The 13,587-nt window shown below is 47.1% G+C and overlaps 1 protein-coding gene across 1 annotated transcript in view; it reads right to left on the bottom strand.

The window, feature by feature from the left end:
• LOC144155989 (uncharacterized) overlaps nt 1-13,587 on the bottom strand; it is a 60,872-nt gene that overhangs the window by 15,172 nt on the left and 32,113 nt on the right. The window contains exon 3 of the mRNA XM_077687741.1: nt 5,010-5,242. Within this exon, the coding sequence (XP_077543867.1) occupies nt 5,010-5,242 (233 nt within the window). The remainder of the gene's footprint in view (nt 1-5,009; nt 5,243-13,587) is intronic.

Below are 13,587 nucleotides of genomic sequence, written 5' to 3'. Positions count from 1 at the left end.
ATGAGGCACGCCGTAGTAGAGGGCTCCGGGTTAATTTTGACCACCTGGGGTTGTTTAACGTGCGCCGAAATCTCGTACACACGGGCGTTTTCCCTTTTCGCCTCCATTAGAATATCGGCCGCCGCGGCCGGGAATCGAACCCGCGGCCTCGTGCTTAGCAGCGCAACGCCACTGGGCCCTCCTTGGGGCCACCGCGGCGGGTGCGGAAAGCGAAAACGCCCGCGTGTTCGAAATTTCGGCGCACATTAAAGATACCCAGGTGGTCAAAATTAATTTCGAGCCCTTCACTACGATGCGCCTCATCGCCTGTGTAGCGCGGGTGCGTTACACTCCACAATCAATCAATCAATCAATCAATCAATCAATCAATCAATCAATCAATCAATCAATCAATCAATCAATCAATCAATCAATCAATCAATCAATCAATCAATCAATCAATCAATCAATCAATCAATCAATCAATCAATCAATCGATCGATCAATCAATCAATTAGTTAATTAGTCAATTAATAAGTTAATCAATCAATCAATCAATTGAATAGATTCATGATAACAGTACAGCGCGAACTAGACGGGACAGCTCGTGTTGTTGTCTTCCCCTCTGTGTCCTGTCAAATTCGCGTTTTTCCACTAATGTCCACGTAACAGCGCTAGTATTCGCGGTAAACGAAAATTTCACTGCATTAGTTCGTATTTTTATTTAGTTGTTCGTAATCGTTTCGATTTCAGCGCTATAATAAGTTACGAAAACAGTGCACTGTATGAAAACGTCGCAAATAAATAATAACTGAAAGAAAGGTTCGGTAAGCTGCAACGCAGATAAAATTTTGCCGAAAAAACACGGTAATCTTAATTCCAGGTATTCACCGAAAATACGAGGACCGAAATCGCATAAACTACAAAAAAAAAGTCGCAACCACCAAACACTATAACCAAACCAAGCCCATGACCATATAGCGTAGCAAAAATAAACGCGCCTCGGTTTTCTCGAGGTTAAAATTCTCTGTACGTCTCATAATCGTGATCTATCCAACGAGGAACATGTCTTCCGTAGGTTTCATTAAGTATATAAGAACATTATAAGGTTCCAAGTTGGGCACGCCCCCCCCCCCCCCCCCCCCAAAAAAAAAAAAAAAAAAAAAAGCGGGCGTACGTCTGAACCTAATTAGGCCCGCAAAATCCCACAAGGATACACGTCTCACTTGCTTAAAAAAGTTAATGTAAGGGTCATAGAAGAGATGAACCCGCACTAAAGCTCTGCTATATTTATACATCAGAGGGTCTCGCTAAAAAAAGACAGATGCAGAAACTTCCAACTGGGAATTGTAGAAGAAACGTGTAGTCGCATTGTTGCGACTGCAACGTATTGCCGACGAAGCATGGCCGCTGGTCGCCATCGTTCCTCATCACCCTCTTCTGTCCCCACCGCGCTCACTACCTTGTCTCCGCGGTAATAAAGTTTCAACACGCATTGCTATGCACTATGCCCCTTTGAAGCTGCCTTCAATACAACGCATTCTTGCATTGCTAGAAAGATATTTTATGCGACACATAAGCGATCAGTTACCATACTAAGAAGTCCCTAGGGCTTTTTTATTAAACACATACACCATGTATCTTTCTGAAACACAATATTCGAACCTCATCAAAGTCTGCTTCCTTTTTATACTCAAATTTCCTGATAAGAAGTCATTTATCAGGAGCAATAAAAAATCAATTGTATGTAAATATGAAGGCCCCGCGGCCTTAAATTGTTTACCTTGGTAAACCCCCCTGCATTCTTAAAAGCGATATATACAGAGCCCCTTAAAGTTACCTTCACTTCTCTACACATGTGCATGCTGGGAAGACATTTTTATGGGGAATCTGAAGAGTCTGACATCAGAGGATGGAGGCCCTAGAGCCGTATTCTGAGTCCGTCCTTCACTCCATTTGCTCCCTCCACTCGGCTGAGGAAAGGATTCTGCAGTGGTCATGCATGGGGAAATCGCTTTCGAGGACCTCCTCCACTGGAGGATCGAGTGGAGCAAGGACTCAAAATACCAGGGCTAGTGTCTTTTATCACTAGCATTTTGGCATGCGGCGACAGTGTGACCCATGAAGCGTTGCACACCGAAATAGGGGTTTCCTCGTTGTATCTACACATAGAAATACTGAAGCATTTATAATAAAGATGTCATTATGGACTTTAAATAAAACCCAAATTAATGAAAAATGAATATACTATATCGCTCAACCTATTTTCGGCGGTATTGGTCTACATTATTGGTAAGTATACTGTAGCCGCCATACTCGTAAAGACCGTGGGAGAATCCACGCGAAATCTGGCGAACGCCGCGTGACGCGTGCTCTCAGAAATGACCCCTGGGATTCGCATAATTGCTTGCGTCTTTAAAAGATTTGTTTTTATCCTTTTTCGGTAGTTACGGTGCAGCAATGCTTGAAAAACAGTTTTAATTACCTGAGCCGAAGCGCCTACCGTGCTGTTCGGAAGCCTCCCCTTGTAATTTTCGCGCGTTCAACTCCAAGACGCTTAGCAGGATAAATAAAGCCATCGGATACGGATAAGGAAACCCGTTGAGTAACTGCTGACGGATGCTGGTAGTTCAGGTAAAATGACGGGAGGTTCCAAGACGGGAGAGCAGTAACAGCTAGCTACATACAAATGCCCCGGAACAGAATGGGCGTGCGGCTTCGTTTTCATCGCTGGAGGGCCTCGTATACGTGCACAGAAATACAAGAAAGCCCCGTAAGGACGTAACAATGGGGGAAATCCAGAAACTACATATTGATTATATGAGGTAAAAAAACGCTAAACTTAGATACCTCGGTGTAGTCAGCGGGTCAGGCTACGCGGAAGACAGCTCAACTTGAATAGTTCATTCGTTAAACAAAAAAATTCAGGGAAGCTTGCACTCACGCGCAAGACTTGAATGGCGCAGCTGTTGTGGGTGATCATTCACGTAACCAAACTTGAGTTTCAGTGTCGTTGTGGCGTTGTGGTTGACGTCGGCGGCATGCATTTCAATGACCTTGTGTTGAGCAAGGCCAGAGTGAGCTCGTCGTTCTGGTCGACGTTTTCGTACGCCACTCTGCAAGCGCGACTTGCGTTTCTAGAGGATTCTTTGCACGCCGAGCCCCTCGAAGCGCAGCCCCTTTCTTGGCCGTGCGAACTACCCTTGGTCAGGCCATGTGGAGTGAATGATCACCTACAGCAGCTTCGACATTCAAGTCGCGGCTTTTCTACGGTAGAGAGCGCATGCGCACGACGACACGGGGATGAACGAACGAGGGACGTTCGCTATGGCGTGCCTTTCTCGTTCTGAGCAAATTTACACGACACGACGAACGCTGGAGATTTTCTTGTGTGTGTGGCCAGTGTTGGCCAATCTCCTTAGGTGGGTATGCTTAACTTGACGAACGTGCGCTCGAGGCACGCACGCACGAGCACTCGGCAATTTTTTGGAATTTTTAACTGCGGTCGCCATACAGAAACGATTTGCTCAACAGCTTCGCTGATAAAAAAGCCAGTTATTAAATATAGAAGAAACGCTTCAAATGAGTTCTTTATTCATTCACAAACCAGCCTCTGACTGGTTAGATCAAACGGAGAGCGACAGCTTGCATGCACATTTGAGATTTTAAATGTTACGAATAGTAACATTCAATTGAGATAAAACAAAGTAGAGACGAAAGAGTAACAGAGATGAAGCCAGCCAGCGAAGCCGAACTCAGCTCTTCAAGCTTCGAAGCTGAAAAATATTCATACACGAACCTGTAAAGAGACTACATTTATCGGCATATATAAAAAATCAGCTTCAGACACCCTAGTCGTACGCCCGCTCGTGGAAGCTGTGTTTTGTGTCAAGAGTAACCTTGAGGAGTAACCTGGATGTATATTAATAGCTGCTGAAATGTATCCGTCCTCGCCGCCATAGGTGGCCAAGCACATGAGGTCCACCTCAACCTCAAATGGACATCAGCCTCAGCATGTGAAGTGAAGCGAAATACCGAGTGAGCAGGGTCGGGTATTTGACCTCAACCTCAGCCGACGAGTTCAAGGTTGAGTGAGGTTGGGGCTTGAATTGAGGTTTAACTTACGTAAAAAATTGTGGCATTACTTTTGCGCCAGGAGAATGATTCTCTCACGTTTTATCATTAATATGATTCACACCAAACGAAAATTTGCCCCTAAGGGCGATAATGTCACGGCGTCCACATGATCTTTGTCATCGTCATAATCAAAGTGAAGAGCTTGGGGAAGCCTTTCCTGCAATGTTAGCTTTTCAGGATGAAGATTTCCCCTCGCACTCAACTGCTCCTCGGGAGTCTAGTTTCCTTTCCCGAAGCTGTGAGCAAGGACGGGATTTGGTTCAGAGCTCGCGTGAATATCTTCGCTGAACCTAGTATGAGCGGGACTGAGGCGTGTAAATGGAGTGCGTGATTAGAAGGATTAGGAGGATACCTGGTCCTATATATGTGTGGAATATTTACATCTTCGGCACGGCGTGTGCAAACTCAGTTATAATAGTATACGCGTGGTATGAATAACACCATAACCTATAATCCCGTTTTATTTTAACTGGATCCAACACTTATTTATTTTATTCTTTAAATTTATACGCGCTATATATATTAATCTACCGAGAATGAACAACTGCCGATATTGTCAGTGCTGTACATCTAGTCTTTTCCCGTGTTGGTTTCAGACGTTTTATAAGTTTTCTCAGTGAATACTCTTTGTGTAAATGTATCCACACCCGCCCTGTCCTAAAAAAAAAAAATCAGCGATTCGGATGAATTCTTAAACGAATAACTCATTAAGTGCTTGAGGTTCAGGTGAAGACGAGTTAGAGGTGAGGTTGAGGTGAGCACTATAGGTATTTGACGCATGCTGAGGCCAGCTTGCCTACCCAAACCTCAACCTCAACCGTGCGGTCGAGAAGAATGGTTTGGGATTGAGACGAGGTCGAAGCTGCGGGTGATGCCGTTTGCTGTTCACTGACCTGTAACTGGAGGCCTTGCAGTTTTGACCGGCGCGCTGCATGGTTGCTCCGGACTGGTCCGAGTCCGAGTGGTAGCCGGCCGAGATGTCCGAGTCGTCCTCGTCATCCGGCTCGGCCACGTCGCGCATGAGCTCGAGCACGCGCTGGCAGCCCGCCGAGTAGCGCAGCAGCACGGGCGCCACCACCGCCGCCTCGTCCAGCTCCTCCGCCACCTCCTTGCGCAGCTGCGTCAACTGCACCCGGGTGGGCGCAAAGCGAGACCCGCTCAAGGGAGAGAAGTCCGCACTCGCACGCCCCCCGACAACGAGACGGGCTGTCACGGGCCCTGTGCGTGCGTCAGTGGCGGGGTAAGATTTCGCGCGAAAGGATAGCGTGCCCAGCTGTTTGTGCGCGCGTTCGGCTTCTTCAAATTTAGGAACGGTGTGGACCTTACGTCTTGCGAATGGTCTCGCTAAATCTCTCAGGTCATCTTCGGAACAGGAGAAGACACATTCGAAGCGCGGCGTTCAAAACGCTGCAAGCCTTTCACACTTTTGCGGTGCCAGGTGAGACACATGTTGTGATATTTTCATCGTCTGCAGATGGCAACAGTCCTATTGTGGTCGTCGGAAAAGGGAGGCAGCGGGTGAAGCGGGTCGGTATCCCCCCACTCACCCCGCTTACTGAAGGCCGACCCGAAGCAGATATTGGAGAAAAGTGGATGACAAGTGAAGCTTTTTAGCGCGCGACATAGTGGTGACACATAATTTCCGTGAAACGTGGGAGATTTTATTTCTTTTAAACGTTGACAGCGGTCACCCTAATCTATACCTATAAAAAGAAGTGCCCGGCTGACTGGCTGACTGACTGACTGACTGACTCATCAACGCCCAGCCAAAACTGTTAGACCTAGAGACTTGAAATTTCACGAGTTTATTTGCTTCATTGAGTAGGTGCTCACTAAGGCGGGTTTTTCAGAAATTGCCCTCCTAACCGAAGAAAAGGGCGAGATTGTGGTTTCACGAATTCGTGATTTTCTCGGTCACCCATTCACATATCGAAGCGCTTTTTGCTGATATAAGTAGCCCTTAAGAATACCTAAAAAGTAGTTTTTGGATTGCGCCCTAAACTACACCAGCGAGGTGATTCCGCATTCCGGAACTAAAACGGTGTTCCTAAAGATTCTCAAATAAATCTTTCACTGACTCAGTAATCCAACTGATTTTTGCTAGACTATGTTACTAATACAAAAGCACAGAACCGTTTTAAAGGATTTCGCTCTGCTACGCCGCTAAAAGGGTCAAATTGTTTTTTAACAAATGACACGGCTGATGAGCCAAAAAGGCCTGACAGGTTATGTACACGTCTAGCCAAATTGCTCTTTCAAACGGCTTCACATTGCAAGGGCACATTCTGATTACGGTGTTGGAGGTCAATATTTCTTAAAATTTTAAAAATTCCACCATGGAGAGAGTGAAAAGCGGTAAAATAGTTTTTCAGGTATTAATTTTTTTTACCGCCCGCCATCTGAGATATCGAACTGGTTTTTGTTGAGATAGGCAACTTACTCACGTATTTCAACACTGCTATACAACATTTTTCAATGACACCCTCCCAATAGAGGCAAGCGGGATTTCGGGAAAACACTGTGGTTTTACACTTTCGTAAATAACCACCCAGCCAGTTGATATCTCCCATTCGTTTTTTCTTGAAAATGCTGCCCATTTAATTGCCCAAAACCCACTTTCATGATTTTGTCCTAACGTGCGGATAAGAAGGCCAGCGAGATTTTTTAATCTGCATCCTTTTGCACGTAAAATTCAGTTGAGTTTTCCCGCGTTCGCTTAGCGTCGCCATCTGTTGACACCTTCGGCAACTACGCGTCTCCCGTAGGAGCAGGTGTCATATATCATAAATGTAAAAGAGAAGATGTACCAGTAAAAAGCGCAAAGGTTAGCCCTCGGCATCTGTTGGGACTTCCTGCAACCCCGCGCCTCCCGGATCCCATGTTACTTATGATAAAACTGTACCGATGAGCATCGTTCATATCTTCTGAGATAGTATTTCCTACGAGGAAGAATACCCCTCACCCAGCTGGCCTCCATCATGTGTTCCCAGCGCAATCTCCTGCCGAATTCAAGTTGTGTTTGCAACCTGGCGCTCTTCCTCGTATCATATTAAGAGTGCAAGCAAACCAAGCTCCTCCTTCTTCAATCCACTTTTCCCAACCTTGAGCTGTGGGAGAACCTGGTGAGTAACAGCGATCTGGATGTCCAGACAATGCTTCCTCCAGAGCGAAGGCTGCCCACTCATCACATGGCTTTCTGAAATTGGGAACCATTCCCACTTCGCCGGCTCAATAAAACTTTTTTTCACTCACTGACTCACTCGCTCGAGCGTCGCTTAGCGAGAGTTGGAGTAAAACACGAGTGCCAGTCGTTTCACATTACCACGACGCGCCTGCAGTTGGAGCCCATGTACTGACTGCAGGCAGGCGCTCCAGAGTGTGTACCACTTCCCAATGAAGTAGCCTATAATATGGCGACTAACAAATACCCATTGCTGTCCTTAATATAATGGCCCACCCGGGCACCGCCGGTACTACCGCTAGTGACTCATATATGTACTACTACATACACCCACACACTTCTATTTTGACGGTGCTGAATCGAAATCATGTTTTGAACGGCGTGCGACTTTGGCAGTGACGGTATTCTAATAGCACGCACACGGAAATGCTCGTTTTATAACGTTACGCGCTTCGTCGCCTTATCAACCGCAGATACGTCGCGCACTACATCTACATTCAGTCAGAGCTCCAACGCGAGCGGCTATTTGCGCTTGCTTTTGTTGTTGGCTCTTTTAGTCACTTGCTCGGTGACGCTTACTTTTTAGGGGACGGTTTCCGCGCCGACGTGAGCGGCGATATGCGTTTGCTTTGACGATGAGCTTGGTCTTTGTGAGCTGGCTTTCCCAGATTGCGTTCCGCGCGCATCCGGACGCCGTAAAGTCCCAGATCCTGTATAGTCATAGAAGCTTTGCTTAAAAACAATCGGTACTGGAAGGCAGCCCTGTGCATGGTCGACGCACCTGCGCATGCTCACACCCGGCTTCGCCATTTGAAGGGAGTGGTTCTTTCCTCTTGATTGTAGGGTTTAACACGCCGACGCAACGCAGGCGATGAGGCGCACCGTAGTGGAGGTCTCCGGAATAATTTTGACCACCGGGGGATCTTTAACGTGCGCCGAAATCTCGTACACACGGGCATTTGTGTTTTTCTCCTCCATCAGAAAAGCCGCCGCCGGGGCCGGGAATCGAACCCGCGACCTCGTGCTCAGCAGCGCAACGCCTTAGCCACTGAGCCACCGCGGCGGGTGGTTCTTTTCTCTTGTGTAACTATATTAATAAGTGCATTCAAGACAAATTGCGAAAGGATTTGGTAGTGCGCAGGGCTGTATACCGAAATTATTCTCGGGTGGGGGTGGGACGAGCGGGGTGTATGGGTTATAGGAAGGGAGAAGTTTTGCCAAAAAATTCCCCCGCATTTCCCCGAGGAGGAGAATGTGAAAGTGCGAATGCACGGTTGTCGGCCCGCTTGCGGCGCTTGCGCTCGGCTCCCGCAGCCCACCGCCTCGCCGCCTTCTCTTCCATCTCTTCCATCGGGTTTGTAGTATCACGTGTACACCACGCAGTTATCAAGCCGCTATAACGCCGCTGAGTCGCCAACGCACGCCGCTGACGACGTAGTTTGAATGCGTTAAAGATATAAGGCGCGTCTAACACTGATAGCACCGTCGCGTCCGTGGCTTGGTCAGGAAGAACCTATGGTATGTGATGCAAGTAATACACTGTTCGCGAGTAAATGTGCAGAAAATGCACCGTATTTTTGCTGTATTCATCTGGGGTTCCCAATGGGAAAGAACCAGCCGTACGAATCTCTTTCGTAAAGTTCGAACGGGAGGGGTGGGCTTATCACATCTGTTTTTGCGACAACTTGTCAGCAGATTTATGTTTCTTCGCGATGCGAGTGATGCCTTTCTGCGCACATTTCTACAAAGTGTCTTGGTGGGTTCACTCCCGCAGTTTGTTGTTTCCAGTGTTGATGAACGTTACACATTGAAAGGTTACCTGAAGGAAACCGTTGAATCTTTAAGATTCCTCTGTGTAAGGTTTTCCCTTGAATACCTTTCAAGTGTTTCAAGAAAACGTCTGTTAGAAGATCTTAGAGATGTTCTTTTTCCAGTACCGCTGTACAGAACTATGTACCGCATTGGGCCAGGGCAAGATGTATTGTGTCGCGTCAAAAAGATGGCAGTCCCAGCATGTATGAAAACATTCTTTTTTAAGCTTCATTCGGGAACTCTTCTAGTCAAAACATGGATGGCTGAAAAAGGGTTGTTTGTGCCATGGACAACAGTATGTCTTTTGTGTAAAAAACCCGAAACAATAGACCACGTTTTCCTAGACTGCTGGGATGCCGTCTTTTTTTGGGACGTTCTTCAGCGTACCCTGAAAAAAGACTTGCCTGTGACACCACATGGAATCCGTTTCCTTCCCGTAGACAAACATGACAGTGTGCCGTACGACCTGATAATGCTTTTGGGCCTACACGCCATCTGGCTGAGTCGGATGGCGGTGCGCCACTCTGATGCTGACGCGAAGACTGTCAGCAAGTACTTTGCTCAGAATGTCAGTATGCTGAAGGAAGTCATTAATATGCAGTGCCCGGAGCTTACGTGGCTACCCATTTTGGAGGAATTGTCTTCTTTCGATGTTTATAATAGTTTTCGCCAACCGAAGTTCGGTGAGCGGGTTTTAAACCGACACTGATGCGTTTTAGAACAGCATTGTAGACATTGTAGGGACTGTTTGTTCAATGTGCAATAAAGAAAAAAAAAAAAAAGCGTCCGTGGCTTGGTCGGTAGAGCGTCGCGCTGCGGCCGCAAAGTCCTCGGATCGAAACCTGGCGCCGGATGCTGTTTCTTTTTCAAATATAGAGGAGCACTGCGGACGCCAACGCCGCCGGCGGTGGATGGTTTGGGGTCGCTTATAAAGTGCATTGCACTTAAAAGGAACACTAGCCCTCGCTCACGCGCTGCCAGAAAGAGAACTTCCGAGGTAGATGGGTGGGGGTGGGGGTGAAGGGTTTAAGCACTCGGACCCACGCCAGGCCGTACGGGCTACCAAAGCTCTGTTGGTGGTCTTGCGTAGCACTTCCTTGGACTAAGTGTTGTGATTAAATTCTCTGCCAAACTCTGTGTATGCGCTCCAAAATCCGTGCGCATCACCTTAATTATTTAATCATTTATTTATCTGTGTTTGTAGCGGCAAGCCACAGTGCCAGCGGCAGCAGCGTGACGTAGTACAACGAGCGCGCTCACCCGCCAAACGGCACGCGCGTCCCTGGCATTAGTAGATAGAGACCTCACGGCGTTCCGAATAAACCGGCCTTGCTACGTGGTCTGGTCCTCTCTCTTGCAACGCCGCCGTGGCATGCGCTCTAGATGTTTATTTACAGATCCTCACGTTTTTGTTTTCTGATATGCCGTAGCAAGCTGAGCGAAATGGCTCGTCTAACCTCGCTTCTACCATTAAACGCATTATCTCTCTCTCTCTCTCTCTCTCTCTCTCTCTCTCTCTCTCTCTCTCTCTCTCTCTCTCTCTCTCTCTCTCTCTCTCTCTCTCTCTCTTTCTAAAGTACTTTTCTAAAGTATATGACGCGCTGCCACAACAGCGTGCAGTGACTTGGCGATCCTATGAACACGACGAAATCTCGCCGAGTTCGGCACCCGCCGGCGACGACACTACTATGTTTCCGCGAACCCAGCAGTTCATGCGGAAAAATGTCGCTCGGTCTCGCTTTTCCCTTACGCGCCGATGCCGCAGCCGTTTCTTGCAACACATTTCCCTTAGAAACCTCCTTCAGCAGCAAGCAAGTGGCGAATACTTGGTGGTGGTACCTTAGCCAGTCGTCTTCATTACTGAGGGAGAACAGGGAGATTTATTGTAGTTAAAAAGGCCCCGAAGGCAAAATACAACTTTGTTTTATTTGAAACAACTACGATTCAGTGCCTCACTCAGCTCCATTCGAGCCACGAAAGATGTTTTGTAACAAAATTAGAAAACCCAAAAATTGTTGGGAAAACTTTAGAATTTCGGTCTACCGTGACGTGTTATGGGCAGGAGTGACGTAGAATGGGTGTGCGCTAAAAGCGTTATTTTCAATGTGTTTACTGCACGTTAGCATCCGATGTATACGATTAAACGGGAATGGAGGCCCCACTACTACCACCCAGTCATGCGTATCGGCGGTGGCTTAGCTCGGCAGCTGCCAATCGCAGAAACAACTTTCCATGACGTCATATAGAAATCGCCGAAAAATCGCCGAAATCGCCACTGCTTCATATGGTCACTTTATATCTCGAATGTATGTTCAAAGTTTATTGCAAAATTGGCGTCATTGTTATCGGGATGAAGCAGTCTTTTTAATTAACCAAGGTGATATTTTGTCTTCGTGGCTCCTTTAGGTATCCTTCCCTACCTGATGATGTTCTAGAACGGACTAAACGGCAAATTAGTCAGGTGAGGAAGGCGCGGAATTTTTCACAAATACAGTTATCCGCTAAGAGGTGGATATTGACAGGTTTCGTTATAGAGTGAACCGTATGACCCGACATAAAAATGAATAAATAAACTCATTTCAGACGGCATAAGGAAGAAAAGTGATGAAAAGAAGAGTAAGTGTTTTCATGTTTTCGTTCTTACACTCCTTTGTTTTCTTTGTAAGGGGAGAGCATGTTCTGTTCTTGGACAATTTGTTCCTTTCAGCTGCTGACTCGACTACTCAGGATTTCGCATAAAGCAATCGCCTGTCACCTGCCAGATATCTGACCTGAAACATTACTGAATCGTAGTCCTCTCAAAATCTGCCTATCACCGCCGCCACAAATATAGTTTCCCCGGAGTTCTTCGCTGGACGCTGCATCGACACGTAGGCTGTCTTGCTCACAAAAACAGGTAGGATGAAAGCGCGCGCAATTCAGTGTTACCCCTAGACGGTAGCATAACGCCTTTGATCGCAACGTCCATTAATCTAACGTCCATTATCATCCTGGAACGCTCGTGCTATGGTCTCCATCTCGCCGTGTGGGCCTCTCTGAAAAGCTTCTATCGCGTTATACCAGGTCCTGCGGCCCTTACCAGGTCCTGCGGCAGGTCACCTATTTGACGTCTGAGATCAGTCCTGCTAGACTGTTCACATAGTCTTCCAGACCGAAGACTGACATCATCGATGTAACACGACTAAATCCTTACAATTCTCCTAGATTGGACTTTGTCAGCACCGAGGCGGTGCTTTTCCAGCCGGGGCAATGTGCAAGGCAGTTGGGCTCTGTAGAGCAGAACGGGTATGTGTCGCTATCTGTGCTGGCCGTGTATCTGCCAGATGGTCTGATGAACGGTGAAGCAGCTAGGAGGGCAAGAAGATGACGACGCTCGGACTCGGATAGGCTTGTGCGTGCGCCTGGATACCCTGCTCTGGCTTTTGATTCTGCAACGCTGCAAATAGCTTTGTGAATAGAATAACTACCCCGTAACAATATTTCCCGGCCTCTTTTGGACGTCCCGAGAGGACCTGCTACGTGAGCTGTGTCTTGGCGTATGTTCCACAAGCTTGGTCTACCGCATCGCTTCACATCATACTTTTCTACACAAGTTTATATTTTCTGCTCTTTCTTGCGCGATATTCCGTTCCAAGATAGGTGCAAGCCCCGAACTTACGGTGTGCTGCAAAGCATCATTTAAACGTGTGGATATGCCACGCGCCACCTGTAAACAGACCTAAAACATACCAAACCACTCTTATTTACGAAAGGAATGCGCAAAATTGAGGTAATAGAAAAGTTTACACCAAAAAAATTCACGGGTCTTGCAAAATAAATGGCACTGCTGGGGCTTCCACTCCCGGGGCGCCCACTCCAAAACCCACGATTCCACTGCTAAGCCACTGAGGCAGAAGAGCGCCGCTCTTTCCGTAGTTCGTCGTCGTCATAATCATCGTCATCATCATCCTACTCAGGTCCACTGCAGGACGCAGGCCTCGCCCATTGACCTCCAACCGCTCATGTCCTATAAATGTTCATACATATGAAAAAATCTAAATTAATGAGGAATAAGCATGCCAGAAACGTCCTATTCAGCTGAGGAAACGAAGCGCTAGAAGAAGGAAAAGAATATAACTACCTCGGACAGATGGTTAGTGCTGACCCCAACAACGAGAGAAATCCGGGGCAAAATAGGCATGGGTTGGGAAGCACTCGGCAAGCACTCCCAAATGATGAAAAGTAAGCTACCTCTATCACTCAAAAGAAAAATCTACAACCAGTGCATACTGCCGGGGATGACATACGGATCAGAAACTTAGCACCTTACTGAACAAGTAGAAAGCAAACTTAAATCGGGCCATGGAACGAATAATGTTAAGAATAACCCTCAGGGACGGGAAACGAGGTACCTGGATGAGAGACCAAACTAGAGTAGACGATATCATAGTTCAAATAAAGAAAAAGAAGTGTACTTGGGCTGGCGATGAAGTGAGACG

Source organism: Haemaphysalis longicornis, unplaced genomic scaffold (assembly GCF_048455015.1).
Source record: "Haemaphysalis longicornis isolate Haplotype H1 unplaced genomic scaffold, Haemaphysalis longicornis Haplotype H1 scaffold_1, whole genome shotgun sequence".
Taxonomy (NCBI): Eukaryota; Metazoa; Arthropoda; class Arachnida; order Ixodida; family Ixodidae; genus Haemaphysalis; species Haemaphysalis longicornis.
This window is presented reverse-complemented; position numbering and strand designations above follow the sequence as displayed.